This window comes from Vipera ursinii (genome assembly GCF_947247035.1).
Source record: "Vipera ursinii genome assembly, chromosome: 10".
Classification (NCBI taxonomy): domain Eukaryota; kingdom Metazoa; phylum Chordata; class Lepidosauria; order Squamata; family Viperidae; genus Vipera; species Vipera ursinii.
This window is the reverse complement of record NC_139520.1, coordinates 20,067,882-20,093,215: the sequence shown is the minus strand read 5'-3', so window position 1 is coordinate 20,093,215 and position 25,334 is coordinate 20,067,882. Positions and strand designations below refer to the sequence as shown.

Below are 25,334 nucleotides of genomic sequence, written 5' to 3'. Positions count from 1 at the left end.
GTCCTCAACCCTCCTTGTGGGCTTCTTGCTCTGGCAGTCCACTGCAAGGGATAAGATGCTAAATTAGAAGCACCACTGATGTGTCACAAAAGGACTGCATTTCTGGGTAAACAAGGAATCTTATTTCTGGACTCATGTAACATTTCATCTCTTTCTACCTGAGCCTTTCATTCATTCAAGTCCAAACAAAAAAAATGAATTAACTCCTTGAAACCAGATTTCTCTTTCAGTATCCACTGAAAATAACAACTCTTCTTAAAATGGCTTTATTTTTCCATATTTTTTTCACATTACAGTGCCAAAAAACAAAGCAAAAAAACTTTACAGTAATCAAGGGGTTTTGTCGACTCTGAATTTAGCTAAGCATCCTCTGTGAAGCGAAAAGACATTTTCAATTTTAAGAAATGAAATGACTTTGGAACTTGATAGTTAACTATAAATTATCTGTCACAAATGCCAGGTGCTTAATGTATTAATACCTCCCATCCATACAGTTGAATTTATTATTACCATTTATGGAATAAATTTTCAGGTTGTTTACCGAGATGAGCAGGGTAATTCATAAATTACCAAATGTATGAAAATCCATGTCATCTAGCAGAAAAGAGGGAGATTAATTATCTTCATTAATAGGAGTTCCTTCCCTGTGTTATTTTTAAATTGCAATGACCTTTGTTGTGAGTTTATCTTTTTTTTCTCTCCTTCAGCTTAAGAGTATCCGCAGAGTAGTGTAATAAATGCGGATTAATAGGAAGCTGCTAACTCACTCTTGTGTTATATTCACTAAAACTTCGGTGGTAAATATCACCACCACTTTCAATTAGAAAGATGCTCTACTTTCTCTCTAAGAGGCAAAGGAATTTCTTCCAATTATACTGGACAAGGTACAGCAACGGCTTGCCTTGAGCAAGGTTTGTATCTTCGTAAATATGAGTTCATAAATAATAGAGCTATGCAGAGCTTTAAAAGGGCCTCTGGGCTGGATGGAACATGGATCAAAGAAGCCACCTTTAAATGAAGCACTGAACTGAATTGGTGCCGCAGATGAGATGTCAGTGGGACTGACCATACCACATCGATCTGTTTCCTAATGTGCATTCATTCACACGCAGAAAATGACTTTTTTCTCCATCGAAGCAGCTGATCAAACTGTTGGCTTTTGTTTTAAAACATGTGTTAAACCAGAGGGACTTCTCTTGTGCTTATTTTATTTATTTATTTATTTTTGAGATTGAAGTATCATTGTGAATTAGATTTTTCGATGGACTGTCAGGCATGAAGAACCAGGAGCATGTGTTACATTCTGGTTAAGCTGATTTATTGCTCATGCCTATACACAAGAATCTATCTAAGTCAACTGACATTCAGCACTACACTGGTCGACTGAATTTAAGAGTGATTGCACTTAGACCGGGGGTGTCAAATTGCTGGCCTGTGGGCAGGATGCATCATCTGGAAGCCACACCCACCTCATTGCCAGCAATGGCAACACTGTGCCGATACGTTGTGCGACGTCATGTGACATCTTGAGTTTGACATGTCTGACTTTGTCAGGGAAATTAATAAATGCTTCCCTATCAGAGGGCGATGGACCGTGGTTCATACACCACATGGTAAACATCAGGTAAAAATAAACAAAACCAAGGCATATTCTACTGTATATAAAACTTTAATTGGAAAGCAAAAGATAAGCTCCTAAACTGACTACATCTTCTCATCAGGCAGAAGACAAAGTAAAAATGAGAAAACTTTTGTCTAGACATGCGCACTTAGTAGGACAAAACAGAGTAAAACCATAACATGGCTGAACATGTGACATTCACTATGGTTACATGATAAGATAGTAACACAGGTGCAGAGAGCAGGGGAAAATGTACAGACAGAAATGAACAAAGCTGGCAAAACTGAAAAAAACGCAGTGACAGACTTAGACCATTTGTGGGAATGTAATGACTCCAAGCTGATTACCCTCTTGACTCCACCCTCAGGCTCACCTTCGTCTACACTGACCGAAATAAATGCACTTCTAATTAATGATCAACACAAGGGACATTTGTGCTATGTTTGCAATGATCAAATCACCCTCTTAGAAACTGCTAGTGGTTCTTGGACAGGAGTCATGGTCCTGTTCAAGAGAGGGTACTGCCACACAGAAACGGATTGCGTTCCCTATATAGAAGGGCTTAGAGCTTTTCCATTCACTTAGATTAATGGCTCCTTGCTCCAGATCATTATGCCAGTAAAACTTACAGAGAGGAAAGAATAGTCCTACCAATATTCCTGCACTGTGGTTACTTTTTGAAAGAGTTGGGCTCATCTTTTCAGTTAGTAGAGTTTAAGTGGAACTACATGGCACATTTATCATTTAAACTTCTGCCTAGTATAACTTTTCTATTTCATGGACCAGACAATTCAGAAAATAGTGATACCTTTCCATAGAGAATCTGCGACTCTTGCCCGTGAATAGGGAGAAGCTGCTTCAGCAGGATCTGTGGCATGTCAGACTCAGAAGTCACAAAGCCAAGAATTACGTGAGGCTGATCAGACAACAGCAGCACCTAAGCAACTGGAGTTGTCAGATGAGAATGGTGTAAGGTCTCCCAGTCCCCACATCTGGCAAGTAGGGAGGAGATCAGAACAAAAATGTTCTAAAGGTTTTGGATTGATCTCCAGCTCTTGCATGACATTTGTGTGGATCACACTCAGGAAATTCTGGACTGTCAGATAACCATGACCCAGCTTTTGGAAACTTGGACTGATTTTGGACTATTTTTCTTGTGTGTTCCTGTTAAAACAAAGCAGACAGGCAAGTGTCTGTCAGGAACTCTATTTTCCTTTGCATGCATTGACTGTTATTTCTCTGACCACGAATAAACTATCAACTACCATAGGAACCATGGGTCAGTCAGTATTTGAAACCAGAAAAAAAGGAAAATCTCCAGGGATTGCAGCTCCCAGTTTTTCCAAAAAAAAACTGACTAATCAAGTTATGTGTTCTCTTTGTGCTAAACTTTGTGATTGTGTTTTTCTCAATGGGGCTCCAACCAACCTGCTGTGTGCAGAATTATATGACGGACCACACAGAAGGAATGTGCAGCAATGACAACATGCATTTGCATTTATTTTCTGCTTCATCTAACATGGTGCCTTTTTAACGTGGTTTGCAAATCTGGAAGGAAGAAAAGCAAATGCTTTGATTTAGCATGAGAAAGGGCTGTTGCTGTGTAGTAGTTGCTACCTCATGAAAGCAGCAGAGGCTGCAGAGACAGAATTGGGAATAAGAAATGCCAAACACCTGTTATTTCCTGTTCTCTAGTTAAATAAAAGTTAGGTAGCCATTCACCTCATGCTATATCGATTATGGTACAACACAGAACATAGAATGATAGAGTTGGAAAGGACCTCAGCGGTCTCCAAGTCCAACCATCTGCTTGAGCAGGAGACCCTATATCATTTCAGACAAATGGCTGTCCAGTCTCTTTTTGAAAGTTTTCAGTGATGGAGCACCTGCAACATCTGGAGGCAGGTTGTTCCACTGATTAATTTTTCTCACCGTTATGAAATTTCTCCTTAGTTCTAGGTTGCTTCTCTCCTTGGTAAGTCTAATCTGTGTCAATGTCATGGCTTTTTAGGAATTAATCTAGTGGCAGTCATTTGTTACTTGCAAATTTTGATTCATATTAGATGTACGTGAAGTAGTTTCTTCTACTTTTGCTTCGATCCAGAGTGTCTAATGGCAATGTTTCAAATCAACAAGAAATTATATCCTCATTGTCCCCATGGACAATTCCTTGGCTGAAGAATTCTGGGAACGGAAATCCATACATCTTAAATGTTTCCGAGTTTGAAAAACAATGATCTAACCCACCCACCCACCCCGCCCAATGCAACAATCCATAACCATTGCATATGTCTTCCCTGTATAATTGATTTCTTCCTAATCTGCTAACAGTAAATCTGAAAAAATGGCGGGTGGGTCCAGAGCCAACATTAAAATGAGTTTTGTTACTGCAACTCCATTTTTATTCTCATTCTGCTTCTCCAAGCATTAGATTCTTCCACATTCATAGACCAGAAGCACAGAAGAACACAAGCAGAGCTTTCTATCGGGGCTGAGACCAAGACCTTGTACCCTTTCACTGCATTCTGAGAATCTTGAATAAGATGCTTCAGATATCTAATTCATCACTCTGAACTGTGAATCCCATTCTGAAAACTGCCATGGTCCCACCTATTTCTGAAGTGTAGACTTTGACAAAGAGTCTACACTTCAGCAAAGCCTCCCTTGAGCTGGTAGAAGTCACAACTCAATTCCAAAACTTGACAGGTGTCAAGAGAAGAAAAGGGATTTAAGATTTGCTGAGTTTAGTCCTCATCACATTCAATATTATGTATTTCCTATCTCAACTTTGTCCAACATATTACAATAGACCAGTATATTGGAAGACCAGGGTATCAGGATTACCATGGTAACACAGATGGCTCATTAATGCAACAAAAAAGACTGGAAGGAGAGAGGAGGGAGGGGGGACATCTATAAATTTGATCAATCAATCAATAAAATAAACACAAACCAGGATTACTTACCTCGTATGTAGCAATGGCTTCTCTGTCAAGTTGTTGTGTTACGAAGACTTCTCCCGTGCCCTCAATGATTTTGAAAAATCCCTTTGGCTCCTGTTCTACTCCTTTCCCCAAAATTCGGAACTTTGAACCCTCGGGCCGGTCATTGTCTACCACCTGTGAAAGGGAACAACAAACAATTGTAATTGCAAGCCAAGCATGAGAATCACAATCACGGGAACCCAGGGATGCTGGAATGATCACAATTACAAGGACCCATCTTAAATTCCCCCTTGTTAGCACTGTTGTCACTTTGAACAATCGGTGGTTGTTCAATCCCCAGTGCAGATAGTCCTTGATTTACAGCCATGGTTGAGGTCAAAATTTCCATTGTCGAGAGAGTTTTGCACCCTTTATACAACCTTTCTTGATGCAATTGTTAAGGGAGTCTCTGCAGTCATTAAGATAGTAACATGGTTGTTAAGTGAATCCGGCTTCCCCATTGACTTCGCTTGTTAGAAGGTCGCAAAAGGGGATCACAAAAACCTGGGACACGGCAACTGTCATAAATACACGCCAGTCGCCAAGCATCTGAATGTTGATCAGGTCACCGCAGGGATGCTGCAAAAGGTCGTAAGTGTGAAAAACAGTCATAGGTCACTTTTTCAGTGCCGTTGTAACTTTGAACAGTCACTAAATGAACTTTCGTAAGTTGAGGACTGCCTGTACATTCTCTGTCTTTATGGTCCCACCACTTCCTTCTTGCAGGCAAAGATAATTTCTTGCAGATCTTCCAATATGCCAACAGCCTAATACCATTGATCTGCTCGTCGGGAGACTGCAAAAGGTGACCAGGTGACCCCAGGACACTGCGGCCATCATAAATATGAGTCACTTGCCAAGGGTCTGAATTTTTATCACGTGACCACAGGAATGCTGCTATGGTCGCAAGTGTGAAAAATGGTCATAATTCACTTTTTCCAATCCTTTTGCAAGTTCAAACGGCCACTAAATGAAGTCAAGGGCTACCTGTACTTAATATCACAACAAACTACAGTTCCTTAGCTCACAGCTGTGAAATAAAAGTCTTTCGTTTTTAAAAGTATGCTAGCTCTGTTAAAATGAAGCAGGGTGGCAGGTTTTTGAAATGTGCCATCTTTTTTCTTTAAGTAACTCATCGTTTGAGGATATAATTATAAAAATTACTTCCTACCTTTCTCCCAGGTTCTCAGCAACCTGCATACTTTTCCTCCCACCCCTCTCTCATCCACACAATTCTACCGTTAAGTATAAATAGAAATTCAGTACTAACATGATTTCAGCATAGTTATCTGCAAAAGAAGGAATTACATCATGAAATAGCAGAGAAGCAATATATTAAGAGGCTTAACACAGTTTCACAAGGATTAAACCGAGACTAAGGTTTCTTATCAGACAGAAAATGTTAAGCAATTAATCTATATAATGTCTGTGTCTCATTATAGGTATAAGTCATTTTTCCTACATTTTATTTACCTGTCACAAGCTAGAACTGCCTTTCAGAGATTCAATTCAAAGGCAATTTGCCAGAAATTCTGAACTGAACAGAGTTTCCAGACTGAATCAGGAAGCTGAACTGAATTGTCAAATCAAATTGGATGCCTTTGAACTAATTCAAGTACTTATATGCAAGATTCTTTCACCCCTTTCCAAACGGATTCAGAAATCTGCAGTGAATCAGACCAGGTTGAGGAATGATTTTAATTAATAATTAAGATGTTGGGCTTGTTGGCTGGAAAGTTAACAGCCCAGGTTCGAGATCCCAGCAAAGCACACTGGTTGAGCTCCCGTTCTTGCCCACCTAGTAGTTTGAAAGCAAGCAAATGCAAGTAGATAAATAAGTACCACTTTGGTGGGAAATTAACAGCATTCTGTGCATCTTGGCATATAGTCATGCTGGCCACATGGCCAGAGAAATGTCTTCAGATGACATTGGCTTCCTTGGTTAAGAAACAGAGATGACCACCGCTCCCCTAGAATTGGATATGACTGGAGACTTTTCTCTGTCTACAATAATCTATCATATACGGCTAGTTGACTGATAAGAACACTCTACCTTTTGGTTGCTAGCCAGTTTCTACTTCCCACATTGCTTCTACCCAATTGGAAACCATGGTCTATGAATCCTCTCTAAATTCAGTGACTGAAGCTCTGTACAGATTGGTCAATCGCTATTGGGCAATTCTCCAAGACAAGAGGCCCGTGCGAGGTTCATAGGACAAGCGCCGCAGCAAAACTATTCGCAAACCAAGTTTTGGCATACAAAGAAAGCAGATTTTACTGACGGCCCTTTTTCAAACCCAGCAAAATATATCCCCTCTGCTAGAGCAATTTTGCTCCTTGCCAATTTTTTCCTTTCCCCTTCAACACCTGCAAAACAAATTAACCATCCTCTTCGATGCAGGTTTGGAGCGAAACCTGCATGACAAATTAACTTGCTCACAGAACGTGCTTCTCATCCAAAGGAAAGAGTCAAGAGTTCACTCTGCCCATCCAAGCTGGTGTTAGTGACTTCGCACCTATTGCTGGAAGCCATAAATGATGGTGTGGATCATTACAGAGAAGGAACACCCGGGAAAGGAGAGGCTTCGTTTAATTAGCCACGAGAGGGAGCTAGGGGCTGGCAGAAGGGAGATAAATGTAGACGCTTTCTAATTAGAATGCAGAGGTTATGGCAATAGCAGTTCAAAGGACCTGTGCTTCAGTGCTTGCATTAAACATGTACAGCTGCAAAAATGGATAGGCTCTTTGCAGAAATTAGATTTCATATTTCTGCTGGAAAATGGCAATGGGCAATGGGCAACCCCAGAGGCATTTCTTTTTACCCTTCTTATTACTGTACCTGGAAGGTTGCCCTTGGAAGGACTTAGTAGGGCCTTCAGTCATCATGCTTAAGACTACCATATAACTTTGGTAACACTTTATGGACTTTCCTTCTACATGTAAACCTTGACCTCAACCTTGCTTCTAAGTAGGCATGTTGGCCAGACAAGAAGTAGAAGGCGCAAGTTTGTTAAAGAGAGATCCTAGAACTAGGGAGAAATTTTCTGATAGTAAGAAAAATTCATCAGTGGAATAGCTTGCCTCCTGGAATTGTGAGTGCGCCATCACTGGAGGGTTTCAAAAATAGACTGGTTAACCATTTGACCGGGATGGTACAAGGTTCCTGTCTTGAGCAGGGGGTTGCACTAGAAGATCTTTGAGGTCCCTTCCAGCCATATGATTCTATCTTCCATCTTCTAAAAATTACACCAGTGGTTCCAGGGACTTGTATTTTCTTTCCTAAGTATGACCAATTCTCCTTCTCCACCATTATGAGTATTCTGTTTATCTATTGGATTATTGTTCCTTAGTTCCTTGGTTTGTGCAAGTGGATCATGTTTTATATAGGATGTTTTTAATTGCTTTTCAGTCATGTTTTATTTTAATTTCTTTCTTCATCACCTTGGGATTTTTTTTTACAAGAAAGGACAATAGATGAATAAAACTATGGTTATTATCACTATCCCCCCTATTATTCAAGAAAAGGTTAACGTTTTCAGATAGAATCAAATTAAGTTGGCAAACATCACATCCTTAACTAATTAGGCTCCCTTTAAATAATTAAAAGTCCCCCCCCCAAAAAAATTAATTACTTAATTATTTTTCAATGTATGTTGGTCCAAAATCGGTGAAGATGGAGTCACCGTCTTAGAAGAGACTCTTTCTGTTCAGCGCAAGGGAATCACACAGTGATGGCCATCTTAGTTGGGATTCAGCTTCGTCTGAAGCCACAGCAGGCATCACAGTTACTGCTTGATCAGCAAGTAGAGATTGTATCCTGGAGGTGTCTTGGCTGAATTTTGCTGGTTTTGAGTTATGGATGAAGGCATTGGTAACCAATGTTTTGATTGGATTACTGCAATGTGCTCTATTTGTGGTCCACAACAGGGCACCCAGATTATTGATGAGTTCCACTGCAGCTTAACACTCCCCGAGAAGTTGATGCACTGAATACCAAGCCTACACAGGGTGGCCATTCTCAATTAAATCAGATCATACGTTGAAGAAGACCTGTGAAGAATCATCTTCTTCTTCCTTGACTTGAAGTTAGTAGGACATGGATGAGATAAATAGGGTTTCTCTACAATAGACACCATACTCTTAAAGCCTCTACCTCCACAGCTTTGTAAAATCCTTAACTAATTTTACCTCCACAGCTTTGTAAAATCCACTCTTCTGTAGGCCTCCTCCTCCTCCTTCTCTCTCACTCTCTCTTTCTCTTCTTTCTTTTTATCATTAGTATCCAACCATTACGTTTCAAGACAGTCACTATAGACTTCATATATCTAAGATTCTCAGCTGGAAAGGGAGAGCTTCATCACATCTTTCCTATCTTCAGATGCGAAGGAGCGACTCCTGGAAACACTGAAGTTGGACACATATTTCCTTCCTTGTTCTCACAACCTGTTTCCTTCTTGTTTGGGCAAGCCAAATATTCACAGAAGCTTAGGCTATCTTCCTCTTTAATTAACAACTATTCTTAGAAGCCCAAAGATACTGGATCACTAAAACAACAACAACAACAACAACAACAACAACAACAACAACAACAACAAACAGAGCAGCGAAAAGTTCTCGTTGACATTTTTCTTATTGCTTGCTTTGAACCAACTCTAAATATTTTCCTGATGCACTTGCAGGTTTAATAAATAAATAAATGCTTCTCTTTTACGTTGACAAGTAGAAAAAGTTGTACAAACAGAGTTAAGTAAGGAAAGTTTAACCCGGCAACGAAAAGTGTAACTCTGGTTCTTCCAACTTCTTCTTCTTCTTTTTTTTTTTTGTATATTTCCTTCTTCAAATTTAATTAGATTTTTTTCCCCTCCGCAGCTTATGTTCGGTGTCACATCCCCAAGGGTCAGTTTTAATTGGGAGATGTATGTGACTGAAGAGGCTGTTCTAATTTTACTCTTTTAAATGAGGAATAATTAAAAAAATAAAATAAATGGAATATCTGCTGGGCAAAGCAGCTCCTTTAGGTATGTATGTATGTATGTATGTTATGTATGTATGTATGTATGCATGTATTTGCCAAGGAGGCTTCCAACAGGTTCTTGAACTCTGTAATCCAGCAGAGGCAGACCAGGTCATGTTGGTGCCTCAGGCAGGGAATCCAAATGAAGCCACCACAGGGACAATAAGCAAAATAATTGACAATTTGAGGCCTGTTATTAGTCCCCTGAAATCCATTGCAGCCTGTCGAATGGCAGAGGAAGCCTGCGTATTACCATAAAAATAGACAGTTGAGGGAAGGTTTAGCCGTTGACCCAACAATCTAATTCAGGGCTCTTCAAACTTGGCCCTTTTATGACTTGTGGACTTCAACTCCCAGAATTCCTCAGCCAGCAAAGCTGGCTGAGGAATTCTGGGAGTTGAAGTCCACAAGTCATAAAAGGGCCAAGTTTGAAGACCCCTGATCTAATTGATTCTCTGCGTAATCACGTTGTGGCAGCTCCACCCCTGTGGAGTTATCCTCAACTTCTTCTTTTACTTCCAGGTTCACCTGATTTCCACACAGGTAGTCCTCGACGTACGACCACAACTGAGACTAACATTTCTGTCACTAAGCGAGGCAGTTGCGAAGTGAATTTTGACCCACGTTACGAGCTTTCTTGCCACGGCTGTTAAGTGAATCCCTGTTAAGTTAATAACCTGGTTGTTAAGTAAATCTGGCTTCCCCCATTGACTTTGCTTTGTCAGAAGGTCGCAAAAGGGGGTCAACATGATCCTGGGGACACTGCGACCGTCATAAATAGGAGTCAGTTGCCAAGTGGCTGAATTTTGACCATGTGACCACGGGGATGGAAATAACGCTCCTAAGTATGAAAAATGGTCTTAAGCTGCTTTTTTCTCTGCCGTAGTAACTTTGAAGGATTACTAAGCAAATGACTGAAGTAGCTCAAGGAGTACCTGCACACTGGTCCAAATGGGCCATGTTGGTACATGCAGCAATAGATTGTTGTCGTTATTGTTTCTTCCGGCGCTGGAGCTATTAAAGCTACTATCCATGTTGTTTTGTTTTGTCAGTGGCAGGCAGACATCTGCTTTTGCCTCAGAGCTTCCATAATAAAATTCTCAGGGTGCTCAAATGGATTTTACTTATTTCCTCTCTAAAAGGAATACATCCATTTCGTCAGCAGTTTTCTTTTATAGTTTGTAAAATTCAGCAGAGATTAATGAAATAATATCAGAATATTGTCAGTTTGTTGTTCTATTATCTGTCCTAGGTGCTTTGCTCTTGGATGGTCAATCTATGTATTTATCTATCTATCCCTCCTTCAGAAAAGGTGTAGCATAGCTTCCTTCCTTCCTTCCTTCCTTCCTTCCTTCCTTCCTTCCTTCCTTCCTTCCTTCCTTCCTTCCTTCCTTCCCTTTCCCCCTTTTATTTTCCTTCCTTCCTTCCTTCCTTCCTTCCTTCCTTCCTTCCTTCCTTCCTTCCTTCCTTCCTTCCTTCCTTCCTTTCTTCTTCCTTCCCTCCCTCCAAGGTGGCCAAGCCATGCTGAATTATAATTTCTGCTTCTTACAAATGCAGATTTCAAAAAGAAATCATGGTTTCTGCAACACCCACTCCATCCTTCATTTCTAACAGTGTTTAGTGCATTTTTTATTACATCGAAATAAAGGAAATTACCTTGCTCACTTTTCCCCCACCCTCTCTCTGTGTGTGTGTGTCTCAGAGAAGCATCCATCCTGACTAACGCAGTTAAAATAAGCTATACAAAGTTTTTAAAAAAAGTTTTCTTTTTTAAAAAAAACCACTAATTGAGCAAGTACTAAATCCCTGGTGCCTGGAGGCTAGACCCAGAGAAAATCTTTGAAGTAGAATAATCAAAAAGGAACATGAATTTAAAGATGTAAACATGCATAACTCTGCTTTAACATTCCCAACTGTACGCCAAATATTTCTGCAGCACCCTAAACAAAGGAGATGACAAATTGCTTTTGTTGCAGTTGACTGACAGGCTTACGGCTCTGTAAATTCCCGTTCTTGTATTTCCAAGCATGGCAGACATTATGAAACGAGGACACCACTCCACCTCACATCACCTCAAGTCCTTTAGATTAGGCAACCGTGGCTCTTTTATGCCTCGTGGACTTCAATTCCCAGAATTCCTGAGCCAGCATGGCTGGCTCAGGAATTCTGGGAATTGAAGTCCATGAGTCACAAAAGAGCCCAGGTTGCCTATCCCTGCTTTAGATGATCCATAAATGATCAAAACATTAATCACCAACACTATGGATCATCATAGTTTCTCTAACAGTTGGACTCATTTCCAACCTTCTTTTTTACAAAGGGGAAACCATCCACGATACACCTCTTGCCGCTGAAAAAAAAACGGCTTCCGGTGGGGGCTATTATCTGCCGTTTCTCCAAGGCCATCCTGGTGGTGAATTATATCAACTTCTACATGCTTTTTACATAAAGACAATTCCTTGAGCATTTGTCTATGCAGCATACAGTCTGCAGATCTAATTACAGATTTTCTTCAGTCATTAGTTCCATTAGGAATCAAACCCATGGCTCCTACTCACAAGGTCAAGAAGGAAGAGTTTTCAGTTAATTGTTTCTCTCCATAGTAGTAATTTATCTAGAGGGTTACCAATTGGGGATGGAGACATTGCAATCAAGAGTGCCAGGCTATTCCTCTGGAGCAGTTTAACACCTGAAACATTTTAGTAGCTCATTCTTTAACACTTAAAAGGATTTGTTAATCATCTGCTTGGGTCTACAGGAGGTCAGAATAACAGAGTTGGGAGGCACTTTAGAGGTCTTCTAGTCCAGCCCCCTGCTCATGCAGGAGACCCTATACTAGTGTTTTTTCAACCTTGGTGACTTAAAGATGGGTAGATTTTAACCTTTCTTGCCACAGTTGTTAAGTGAATTTCTGCAGTTGTTAAATTAGTAACACAGTTGTTAAGCGAATCCGGCTTCCCCATTGACTTTGCTTGTCGGAAGGCTGCAAAAGGGGATCCTGTGATCCTGGGACACTGCAACCATCATAAATATGAGCCATTTGCCCAATGCCCACATTTTGATCATGTGAGCCTGGGAATCTGCAACGGTCGTAAGTGTGAAAAATGGTCATAAGTCACTTTTTTCAGTGCTACTGTTGAAGGGTCACTAAATGAAATGCTGTAAATTGAGGACTATTTGTGTTTGGAAGAGACTCAGAGTGATACCTTCCTAAATCACAGAGGTATAAGGGGGTGGATGCATTTCGTAATCAGATTATCTCAATAAAATCTCAATAAAAGTCATTTAAGCTTTCCTACGGAGTTTATTTCCTGGTCTAGTCTACCCGAATGAGGCTGACATCAATCTTGCAAGTCTCAGATTTCACTCCAGTGCCAAAATATAATGAAAACACGCTGTTTGGGAAAATACCCAGCACGGTGGCAAATTTATAATAGTCATTTTGTATCTACTTTAAATTATCCATATTTTTTTTACCTCTTTCAACGTCATATTCCTCCTCGTTTTCCAAATGCCGTGGATATAAATAAATTTTACTTTTTGCTGCTGTAAAACCACATCACAGAAAAACACGCTAAATAAACATTTGCCAGCTAAAAACATTAAATCAATAAATTCATTTGCATAAAATTGGCTTTAGTGAATATTAAAAGGCACTTTTCACAGATATGTTTGGGGGAAAAAATAGTTGCCTTTTAATGCCATTATTTACAGTTGCTAATAGGAATCTCCTTTACTGCTGAATAATAAGCAGTCTCAAAATATAAGTTTTTGATTATGCAAAATTGGGGTTTTATATGATATCTATCAAGCTTTGAAATCTCCCTATAATAAGAAACCAATTTGAGCTAATGCTGTCATTTGGCAATCATGATATCAAATGTTTCCTTTGCTTAATAACAAGATAGATTTAGATGCAGCCAAGAGAAAATTGGTAAGGCTGAAAGGCTTCCATTTCCTACTCTCCAACTTAACTGGCAACTCTAAATGAAATCTTTTTGTGTGGTCCCAGGCTTAATTCTGAAATTGCTTAAGATAATCATCTTGATTTCAGCCTTTGGAAAAAGCAACAGAGGAAGATCAGGGAGGAAGGAAAGAATAATAATAAAAAAAGATAAATATATAAGAAATTAGCACAAGAGAGGTTGAGGTTGGAACATATCTTATGGTTTCTACCTTACCAACCACTGGCATAAAATGTGACCCCAGAAAATTATTTCTGCAGGAATACAGAGGTGTTTTTTTAAGAAATCATGTCTTTATTACTTTTATAAGTAACTCAAGGCAGCAAATATAGTTAATAGTTCTTCTTCCTCCTATTTTCCCTAGAACAATAACCCTGGGGGGTCGGTTAGGCTAAGGAGACAGTGACTGGCCCAAAGTCACCCAGCCAGCTTTCATGACTAAGGCAGGACTAGAACCCACATCCTTCTGGTGATTGGCCCAAAGTCATTCAGCTGGCATTTATGCCCAAGGAGGGACTAGAACTCACCGTCTCCTCTTTTTTTATATTGTGGCAACCAAAACCGGATGCAACTTTCCAAGGCATTATAAAGTGGTACTAACATTTCACATTTACAATCTTAAAAGATAAAAACTATACAAAACTTAAAAGACATGAATGAAATACTGTCAAAGTCCAATTATGGAGTTCTTCTTTTTTTTTTTTGAAGAAGTTACGCAGTTTTTGTAAAGATAAACCCCTTCTTGGCCAGCTGGTTAAAATCCATTTGCATGTTGAAGCCTTCATTTCATCCTTGACCTTTGGTGGCTGTTTCGGACACATGGTACCTTACTTGTTTTTTCACGGGTGTTTGTATGTGGATCTTTGGTTATTCGGGTTTTTCCCCGCGTAGAACTAAAGGTGTAGGCGCAACGTTTCAACTGAATCCCATCCGTCATCATCAGGCTGGTGGCTTTAGCTTCCTTCTTCTGGGAGAAGCATGTGGCTGTTTGTTCCTCTTTTTTAAACTGCCAGAGGGGGTGTGTTCTGTGGGTGGAGGTGTGCTCTGATTGGGTGGGGGACCAAGTGTGTTCTGATTGGGTGGGAGTGTGTTTTGAATGGTGGGTGTGTTCTGATTGGGTGGGGGTGTGTTCTGAGTGTGTTCTCAGAACACACCCCCACCCAATCAGAACACACCCCCACCCAATCAGAACACACCCACCATTCAAAACACACTCCCACCCAATCAGAACACACTTGGTCCCCCACCCAATCAGAACACACCCCCACCCACAGAACACACCCCCTCTGGCAGTTTAAAAAAGAGGAACAAACAGCCACATGCTTCTCCCAGAAGAAGGAAGCAGAAGCCACCAGCCTGATGATGACGGATGGGATTCCATCGAAACGTCGCCCCTACACCTTTAGTTCTACGCGGGGAAAAACCCGAATAACCAAAGATCCACATACGAACACCCGCGAAAACCTCAGAAAACATATATATATATATATAATGCGTTAGAGCATTTCCTTGGAACTTCCCATCACTTGGGGGAAAATAGGCACTATTGATCTAAATGATTGACTTTCCTTCCAAGGTGTTCTGAATTACTGAAACTAAGCAAAGTCTGGTGAACCTGAATCGGAGGCCTTGCAGTAATTTTTCACTGAGGGAAGGGACAGTTACTTAATATTTTTTTCCCCTCTCAATTTACTTCAAGGATACAAGCTCAATATCCACAATAAATCTCAGAGTCATTAGCTTCTGATATGATGGGACAAATAAGATTTACTGATCTTTTCAACCTCAGAAAACCTTTCGCAGGGATTTGGAGGGAGTAATTTCAAGGTTTATCTACAGCACTGATGCTCAAACCTGGCAACTTCAAGAGATGTGGACTTCAACTCCCAGAATTCCACAACCAGCATGTCCAAATTTGTGCAGAAGAATATGTCGGTAGACCAGAGGATTTCCCCTCCCCCAAGAAATTAGGAGCATTTTAAAGATAAAGAATGTAGCCCTCCCTCCCTCCCTCCCCTTTCTTTGGGGTGCTTTGTTGGTTGGCAGAATGAAATATGACATGTTCTGACAAGCTCTTATGAAATACAGGAACAGCTAACACTTTATTATTTGTAGCGAGGCGTGATAACCATAAATATAAAGTTTAAAGGACCATAAAGGCTGTATTAAAAAAAAACCTATAAGTCAGGAAGGGAGATGGGGGGGAGAAGGGAGGGAGAGAGGGAGGAAGGGAGCAAGGAAGGAAGGAAAGAAGGAAGGAAGGAAGGAAGGAAGGAAGGAAGGAAGGAAGGAAGGAAGGAAGGAAGGAAGGAGAAGCTGAAGGGAAAAAAGAAGGGAGGAGGGGAGGAAGAAAGGAAGGGGAAAAGAAGGGAGCGAGCGTGAAGGAATAAGGTGGAACACAAGGGTCCCTAGAATTTGTTTAATTTGTCTCCCACACCTACATGCTTGATCAAAATTTAAGGAGAATCTCAATAGTAGAACAGGTGACTCAAACCTTCTGCTGATCTTTTCATACTGCTTTGCCTTCACCAGCTAAGAAATAAAGATCCTTCCTTTTGTGTGTGTTTTTTTGTCTCTCCTTCTTTTTACAAGTAAACTAGATTATCATGTCAATTCTGGTCAGCCAAGGGAGCTCAGATTTTCCTATGATGTTCTGGACGGAGACAAAAGCTGTTCCACAAAAAAGAACTCCTACAAGGAGTTGGCTCTTGCTTCACAGGCAAAATTCAAAGTCCCTCTTTCTCTCAGCCTGGCTTTTGAAATAATGTAAGGACAGCTCTGCTGAAATCAATCAAAAAAAATCTCCATTTCTTCTCTGGAAATGATATATCTACTAATTCGGAGGACAGTTTTTGCATGTATTAAACTCTCTGTTTTGATTCCCCTCTCTTTTCTTTCACAAAAGATGATTTTAAATTACTTGTAAAATTTGTTCATGGCTGTTTTTAGCTTGGCAGGTTACAGGCCTAATTTAAACTGACCACAGAACCGCTTCATTTTTTCCTGTGAAATATATATATATATATATATATATATACTGTATATATTTGATGGATAACTTGTCTTTGGTACTGACACATAAGTTCATTGAAAGTCCATCAGCTTCATGCTAGAACTGCCAAGAGATCAAGGCGTTTATTTAAATCATCTTTGCCGTTTCTTACGGCGTAGTGGCGGCCCTGCCACCTCTGTTTGATGCAAACTGCCTGATTAAAACTCAGTGCAAAAATAGAATTCCAAAAGAGGGATCCGTCGGTGTTGCATGTCTTTCAGCCGGGCTAACTGAAGAACTCTTAATGAGTTCTGCAAATGAGCCTCATTGTGGACTGATGGACTATTTGACACCAGAAGTCAAGATATGTTTCAGTGGTTTTGACAGATATCCTGCCTTGCTGTAAAGAACTGGAACTCGCATCTCCTTTTTCTTGAGGGGGAGGGGCTGATAATACACCCCCTCTTGCTATTTTTGAATGCAGGAATGCAGATTGGTTAAACGGGTATAGTCAGAGGCATCGTTGCAAGGTTGAAGGAATCCAGAAGAGATGATAGGTACAATTTCCATACTTTGCCTCTGATGTTCTTTGAAGCATCTCTCTCCCTCTCCCTCTGTCTGTCTGTCTGTATGTTACTCTCTTACACACACAGACACACAAACACAAACACACACAAATACACCTCCTTCCTTCCTTCCATCCATCTGTCCATCCTTTTCCTTCCTTCCTTCCTTCTATCATCCATCTGTCCATACTTTTCTTTCTTTCCTTCCTTCCTTCCTTCCATCTGTCCATCCCTTTCCTTCCTTCCTTCCTTCCTTCCTTCCTTCCTTCCTTCCTTCCTTCCTTCCTTCCTTCCTTCCTTCCTTCCTTCCATCCATCTGTCTCTTTCTTTCTTTCTTTCTTTCTTTCTTTCTTTCTTTCTTTCTTTCTTTCTTTCTTTCTTTCTTTCTTTCTTTCTTTCATCTTAACCAACTCTGGCTGGTTGCATAATTTGATTGCATTCCAACCTCTGCGGTGTTAACAAAGCTAATTTCTTGGGGATGTATGTGAGTGTGTGTGTTCAACAAAATGCTTGAAATGGTATGCCAGAAAATACAACCAAGAAGAACTCTTAAGTTCCCAGTAATGCTTCAGTGTTTAGACTGTTGCATTTCAGTGTTCACTTCATTCCTCTTTAACAAAGTTGTATTCCCATCTGCGTTTAGAAAAGACATTATCCAGCAGCAAAGGGCACATAGTGTCCTTTTTTTAAGATAAAAAAATCATAAAGTTGTCCAATGTTCTTGCATTCTAATGGAACCATAAGCTTGTTAAAATTCTTTTCCCACTCAAGAAATGAGTGATGATTAGTTAATTTTTTCAATTTGCACATTTATTCAGTCATATTCATACTGCCCCACTTCTTTATTAAAAAAGGGTATACACAAAATTGTGCATTTACAAACTAGTTATAAAACATGTCTTTGCTCAAAACATGCAATCCTAAACCAATTTCCACCCGAAATATGATTAGGTGTTTCACATTTTAATTTCATGTTTTGTTGAACCAAGAAGTATGTTAGAGTATTTGGGAATCATAATAGGTCGAGTTAATAAGGCCACTGTCCAACAGAAACCCATTTGCAAATAATCCTCTTTAAACACATTCGGACATACTTCTGAATAAGCAAGTCACAGGCTGCAATACAAGTTCTGGATTTTGGAATGACTGAATCCCTCCAACCTCTCTCAGCCATTTGATGAGAAGTTACTGAAGCTGAAATCCAGCCAGTGAGACATGAAAACTGTCATTGGCCAATCCTTGAAAAGTGAACATTAAAATAAGCTTTTTATCGAAGCTCAGGTAAGTAGTTGTCCAAAACACCCGTCAATAATCAGAGTGACATCTCATTTCTCACCAGAATCATAAATGAAGCACAATTCCCTTGACTCAACTAGTTCAAGAATGGCCCTTTATCCTCATCTTGTGTGCATCCATCGGCATGTTTGCGGCTCTTTGCATAGATGCATTGTTCATATTGGCTTCTCAGACAAACAGCCTTTGAGAGAGATGTAATGATGACACTACATTGAATTGAAACTCAAGGATATAAAATCAATTCAAATTGTGGTCAAAGAAAATGCATTCTTTTGTAAAACAAAGAGTGTTATAGGTTGTTTGAATTTGTGCCTTTGAAAAATGGTTCTGCATTTTGCTAATATTGATTGCATGAAACAACTAAACAGCTAAACAATAGTCTCTCTCTCTCTCTCTCTCATCTAACCATCTATCAATCCTGCCATGTGTTAAATGCCTATGGGCCAAACAGCAAATGGGCCATGATAGCAATGTTGAGGGATCGGGGATTTTGCCATTGGGGGAATGGGGGACATGATAGCACTGTTCCAATATTTGAGGGGCTCCTACCAAGACGAGGGGGAGTCAAACTATTTCCCAAAGCATCAAGAGGCAAGACAAATAGAAACAACAGTTGGAACCTAACCAAGGAGAGAAGCAACCTAGGACCAAGGAGAAATTTCGTAATGGTGAGAGCAATCAACTAATGGAATAACCTGCCCTCAGAAGTTGTGGGGGCTCCATGACTGAAGGCTTTCAAAAAGAGACTGGATAACCATTTGTCTGAGATTATATAGGGTCTCTTCTTCGATCAGGAGGTTGGATATTAGAATACCTCTGAGGTTCCTTCCAACTCCATTATTCTATGGGAAGGAATTGAGTTAAATGCCAGATTGATTGATTTGATTGGTTTCTGTTAGCTCATTTTTGACTCTTAGAGACCACACAGATAATTAATACCACCATGGGGCAATCAAAAGTTATTCATAATTAGTCTATTAAAGCATGCAATGTCAGCCCCACCCCCTTAAAAATTACAGGAGCATCCATTGCATAAACCCAGTTTCTGCAGATTTCAAAACCAATTTAAACAGGTCAAAGATTCTTTTATATATAATTCAAGAATGTGGCTCATTTCACTGACAGACAGACTCTGGGGATAAACATTCGGCTAAATCAAACTTTGCTGCTTAATGAAGCAAGCTATTTTCCCAGGATCATTCTTTGTTGCCTAGTTTTTCCCCCTCTGAAATATGAGTGCTTCAGGCAAATCAAAAGAACAAATGATTTAATGGCATTAGCAACATTGCTACACTCATGATAATGAGGTAGTAAGCGCATCCTGAACTTAGCATGAAGATTCTTAGCTACTTTTATTAACATTTATTAAAAGTTAAAATCATTGTGCCATTCTATGGTTCTCGTGAAATGCTTATGGGGCTTATTGAAAGAAGTTTAAAAAGTTCCTAGATCCTCAAGTAATATGGAAACCAGAGATATGCAGATAACTGATTTGAAAGAAAAAGTGCAATTTGGAATAGGAATCAGTGCGTATGTAGTAGCTACTTAAAGGAGCTGTGTCTTTTCCTGGACTACCCTCCAGAGTTGTGTGTGATTCTGAAATATGTGTATGTGTGTGTGTGTATGTGTATGTGTATATATGTGTATATATGTATATATATGTGTGTGTGTATGTGTGTGTGTATGTATATATATATACACATGAAATTCATTTTAAAAATTCCTGATAACTCTTACGTCTTTCAAATCACATTTTGTCCTAAAAAAATCAAGAATCATTGCCTCGAACTGGTTATCAATCCACAGTTTTGGGAACTGAGATTTAAAATAATCAGACCTATTGCAATTATTAAGATTCTCTACTTGTTTAACAGAAGTTAAATCAGTTCTGAGTTCTCTCCCCTTTTCCCTCTCTCCTATAAACCTATGGAAACTACAAGCACCCATAAAAACAAATCATTAAAACAATAAAGTGCAGGGTTTTTTTGCTATGCACCCTTTCAAACAGAACATTTTAATTAAAATGATAATTAATAGGTAGCGTTTTGATTCTGAAACAGTTGTGTTGGAAAAGCCCAAGTGAACAAGCATGCCTTAAACTATAGTTTAAACCTTGAGAAGATATGGGGCATACTATATGCCATCCCCAGCAGAAAATTCTAAAATCAGAAAGTGCTACCACTAATTTATATTCCCCCACACTGTGGCCTGGACCCACAATTGCACACTAACAAAGGCCTCCACAGCTTAACCAAGCTCTTGGAGTATGTGGGATATAAAGAGGTGGTTTTTTTTAAGGACTCGTCCCAAATCTAAATGTTGTTTAATGTTGTAAGCTGCCCACTGTCACCTCACAGTCCAATTGGCAGCAAACAAATTTAATAAATAAATAAAACCATTTAAGGCCTTCCTTCAATTGCTGTCCACATCTTTAACTGGGCACGGTAGATCATAAGAAGCCACTTCAGTGCTTTTAGTATGTTGTATGATAGGCAGATGACAACACTAAACTTAATTTTCTATTTATTTTGTTGGTGGTGGCGCAGTGGTGAGAATGGAGTACTGCAGGCTACTTCTGCTGACTGCCGACTGTCAGCAATTTGGCAGTTCGATCCTCACCGGCTCAAGGTTGACTCAGCCTTCCATCTTTCCAAAGTCAGTAAAATGAGGACCCAGATTGTTGGGGACAATATGCTGACTCTGTAAACTGCTTAGAGAGGGCTGTAAAGGCACCGTGAAGCAATAGATAAGTAAGTCTAAGTGCTTTTGCTATTCTTTCTACCCAATGCCTAATTTGGTCCAGTTTTGTTCCGTTTTCAGAGGGTTATTTTGCTAATGGACAGAGATAAGAGTCTGGAGCCTCTCCACACTGTTCCTTTCCAACCTTCTGCTGGGTTGAAAAGAATTACAAAGATGGAAGCTCTCATCCCAATGCTGGAAGTTGCTGCAGGATATGTGATACTTAAAAAAAAAACCAAATTCACAGCTCTAGTTTAACAGCAGTTGACTCCATGCACCACACGCAGTTCTGTTTTTTTTAAATGCAGTCTTATTATTTTGATTTTAAATAAACCGCAGCCGACTTTAATTGTCCAAGTTGTGAAAAGATGCTTTATAATCTGTTCATGTGCAAGACAGGAAGGTTGTATGTGTGTGTTTGTGTGTCGGTGTTAAACAATGTGCTGTTTTCCTATTGAAGACTTTCCTTTTGAAAACCTTGCTGTAAGTCTGAACAAGTTTATTAGGGAACCGGCAGGGGATAATTCCCTATTAGGAGGCAGAACAAGAAGGAAAGAAAAAAGAAATCGCATAGAAAATCACCCTTCGAGTGTTGAATTTAAATGACGATTCGGAGAACGGAAAAGTCCAGCTCCCAATATTTATATTTCCTTTTTCCATTTCTTTTCTTTTTCTTTTCAGCAAATGTTCTTTTGAAAGCCTGTGATGAGGGAATAATTGTCTGGCTCTTTGGAGTGGATCAGCACATTAAATAAGAAGATACAGGTAGCCCTTGAATTACAGCAGTTCATTTAGTGACCATTTGAAGTTACAACGGCGCTGAAAATAATGATGAGTATGGTCAATCTGCATGAAGACTTTTTGGAGTCCTTAAATAATAGTGGAAAAGGATCTTGAACATCTTACAAAGCAAAAGCAACTCTTATCTGATTCGTCTGCCATTTTTCTTCCCAGGGGCATGGGGAAAGCTAGTTGGACTTTAATTAATCAATGGGGCAATGGAACAGCTTCTCTCCCATCTTTGGAGGTTTTCCAGAAATGATTGGACAGCTTCTTAGTTGGGATGGCATAAGGTCTCTTGCCTTGAGCAGGTGGTTGGACTTGAAAATCTCCATGGTTCTTCCAGTTCTATGATAGATTTTATGATTGATTCTAGAATAGAATAGAATAGAATAGAATAGAATAGAATAGAATAGAATAGAATAGAATAGAATAGAATAGAATATAGAGTAGAGTAGAGTAGAGTAGAGTAGAATAGAATAGAATAGAATAGAATAGAATAGAATAGAATAGAATAGAATATAGAGTAGAGTAGAGTAGAGTAGAGTAGAGTAGAGTAGAATAGAATAGAATAGAATAGAATAGAATAGAATATAGAGTAGAGTAGAGTAGAGTAGAATAGAATAGAATAGAATAGAATAGAATAGAATAGAATAGAATAGAATAGAATAGAATAGAATAGAATATAGAGTAGAGTAGAGTAGAATAGAATAACAGAATTGGGAGGGACCTTGGAGGTTTTCTAGTCCAACCTCTCTGCTCAGGCAGGAAACCCTATACCATTTCAGGCAAATGGCTGTCCAGTCTCTTCTTAAAAACTTCCAGTGTTGGAGCATTCACCACTTCTAGAGGCAGGTTGTTCCACTGATTAATTGTTCTGTCAGGAAATTTCTCCTTAGTTCTAGGCTGCTTCTCTCTTTGGTTAGTTTCCATCTGTTGCTTCTTCTCCTGCCTTCAGGTGCTTTGGAGAATAGCTTGAATCCCTCTTCTTTGTGGCAACCACTGAGATATTGGATATTCTATGATTCTATGATTGATTCTATGATTCTATGATGATGCTATCACTGTGTGATTCTATGATGAAATTTGGTCACCATACTATTATACAGCATACAGCAGTTGAGATATGCTTCTAGGAAGATCTCTAGTAGAATTCCATTAAACCACTACTTCTTTATAATTATGTTTTAGATTGAAATCTTAGTCAGTAGCTTCAACATGGATCTCATGGGGAAAAATATTCCCAAGTCCTTTACCCGGTACTGGTTTCACCAATTACCTCTTTTTTTGTTGTTGTTATTTTCTCAAATAGTCATTAGCATTTTCACACATTCTCTCAAAAATCTCTCTCCTTTTTTAAAAACAAACAAACAAACACAGATTTAATTCAAATGTCAGGGCTGAGGTCAATGCACACATGGTACAATTGCTTTGTGTTACTCTTACTTAAGTAAATTCTTGACTATAGATTACACTCCCTCCAGCTTTAGCTCTATGGTCATTAGTGTGATTTATTCTGAAGAAATTAGATACTGGAAATTTCAATATTGGGCATAAAATCTAATTCTCCAGTTGCTATAGAGCCAATGTATTTCCCACTAACTTGTAGCCATGGCAACTACAATAGGACAATCTCCTCCCCTCCCTTAAAAAAAAAGTCCAAGTATGTATTTCTAGTTGTTGCCACCAAAATTATTGCCGAAAGGGGTGGGTAAGAAATCAATTCTGATTATTTATAACACAATTATTTTGCTAAGGTCTTTGTAAGCCCCAGTTTAGTATTTTTAAAAGCATTGTTTGAAAACGCGATTGCTTAGTTAGGATTGTTTCACTGAGGCAGACCAGATTTTGTCTATCGGAGGAGGAAGAGAAGGAAAAGCAACGTCAATATTGTAGATGGACAGAAAATGTGAATAGACCCATTTATCCCTCAATAAATGGGATTGATTAATTAAAGGACATCCCATATGAATATCTTTATTTATTTAGAAAATGAAAATGTCAGTGTAATTGCTCATTCATTAACTGAAGAATTCTTGTGAAATACATCTCAGGCACTGGAATATTTACCGCAGGATGTCCGTCTCTTGCAACTTTAAGATTTGTGGACTTCAATTCCCAGGATTCCCCAGTCACACTAATAACCATAGATCATGGCTGGCTGGGGAATTCTGGGAGTTGAATTCCACAAGTCTTAAAGTGGCCAAGTTTTGGCAACCCTGATTTAGGAGGAAAACAAGAGATTTATAATACAACCTTCCCTTACAACAGCAGTGAAAAAAATGACTCACACTTACAACCATTGCAGCATCCAGACAGATATGTGATCAGAATTTGGGCGCTTGGCAACTGGCACATATTTGCAATGGTTGCAGCATCCCAAGGTCACGTGATCACCATTTGTGACCTTCCCAGCTAGCTTCTGATGAAACAAGTCAATGGGGTAAACCAGATTTGCTTAACAATCACATCATTCACTTCTCTGCAATGATTTGCTTAACAACTGTGTCAAAAATGGACATAAAATGGAGCACAACTCCAGAATTCCCCAGTCCGCATCTATGTTTTAGTAGCGAACTGGACATAAAGCAATTATTTCAGCAGTTTCAGTATAGCTTCTAATTTTCTGCCATCCGTCCCACCAGCAAACACTCACATAAAATGGAGCACAACTCACTTAACAAGTGCCTTGCTTAGCAACAGAAATGTTGGACTTGTTGTAAGTCAAGGACTACCTGTTTATACCCAGCAGTTGTTGTCCAAATGGACCTTGTGTTCCAATGTGTGCTGCTTGAAGTCGTATGGGAAATAGCTGTTGAAAGTGACAATATAAAACAGAAATGCCATGAAGTGTATTTTATGACCAAAAGTAGCCCTCGGAATCCGATGACATGCTGGTTCCTGCACAGCTTCAGAAAACATACATCAGATAAATTTGGAAAGAAAGGATTAATATATTTCTCCATCTTCCCCGAATAATTTCCCCAATGCTGTCTTCAGAGGTGACATTTAGACTGAATTATCCTCCATGTCAGATAGCAACGGTAAACCAGAAGAAGAGAGAGTTTACCCAAGAGATTTGAAGGATGTGAAGTTAAGAATCTGACCCACACAATATATAACAAAATTGCAAATGCTTCTTCCAAACCCTAACCCAAGCAGGAAGACTTATCAAATCCTTCCTTTCTCTAAAAATATGATCTCCAAACACGTAAAGGAGAGCTGTATAAAACCTGAGAATACTTGGTTGCCCTTGAACGCGAGGGTCTGTTTCATCCCGGCTGACCTAGTTTCAAAAACCATCTACAGGAGAACCATTCAGTTTTCCGTGGAGGAGAGCTGGAAAAAGAGCAAGAAAGAATGCAAGAAAGAAGAAA

At 39.5% G+C, this 25,334-nt stretch overlaps 1 protein-coding gene across 1 annotated transcript in view; it reads right to left on the bottom strand.

The window, feature by feature from the left end:
* Positions 1-25,334, bottom strand: part of CDH13 (cadherin 13) — a 388,341-nt gene that overhangs the window by 180,790 nt on the left and 182,217 nt on the right. Inside the window, exon 5 of the mRNA XM_083370604.1 lies at positions 4,588-4,740. Within this exon, the coding sequence (XP_083226730.1) occupies positions 4,588-4,740 (153 nt within the window). The remainder of the gene's footprint in view (positions 1-4,587; positions 4,741-25,334) is intronic.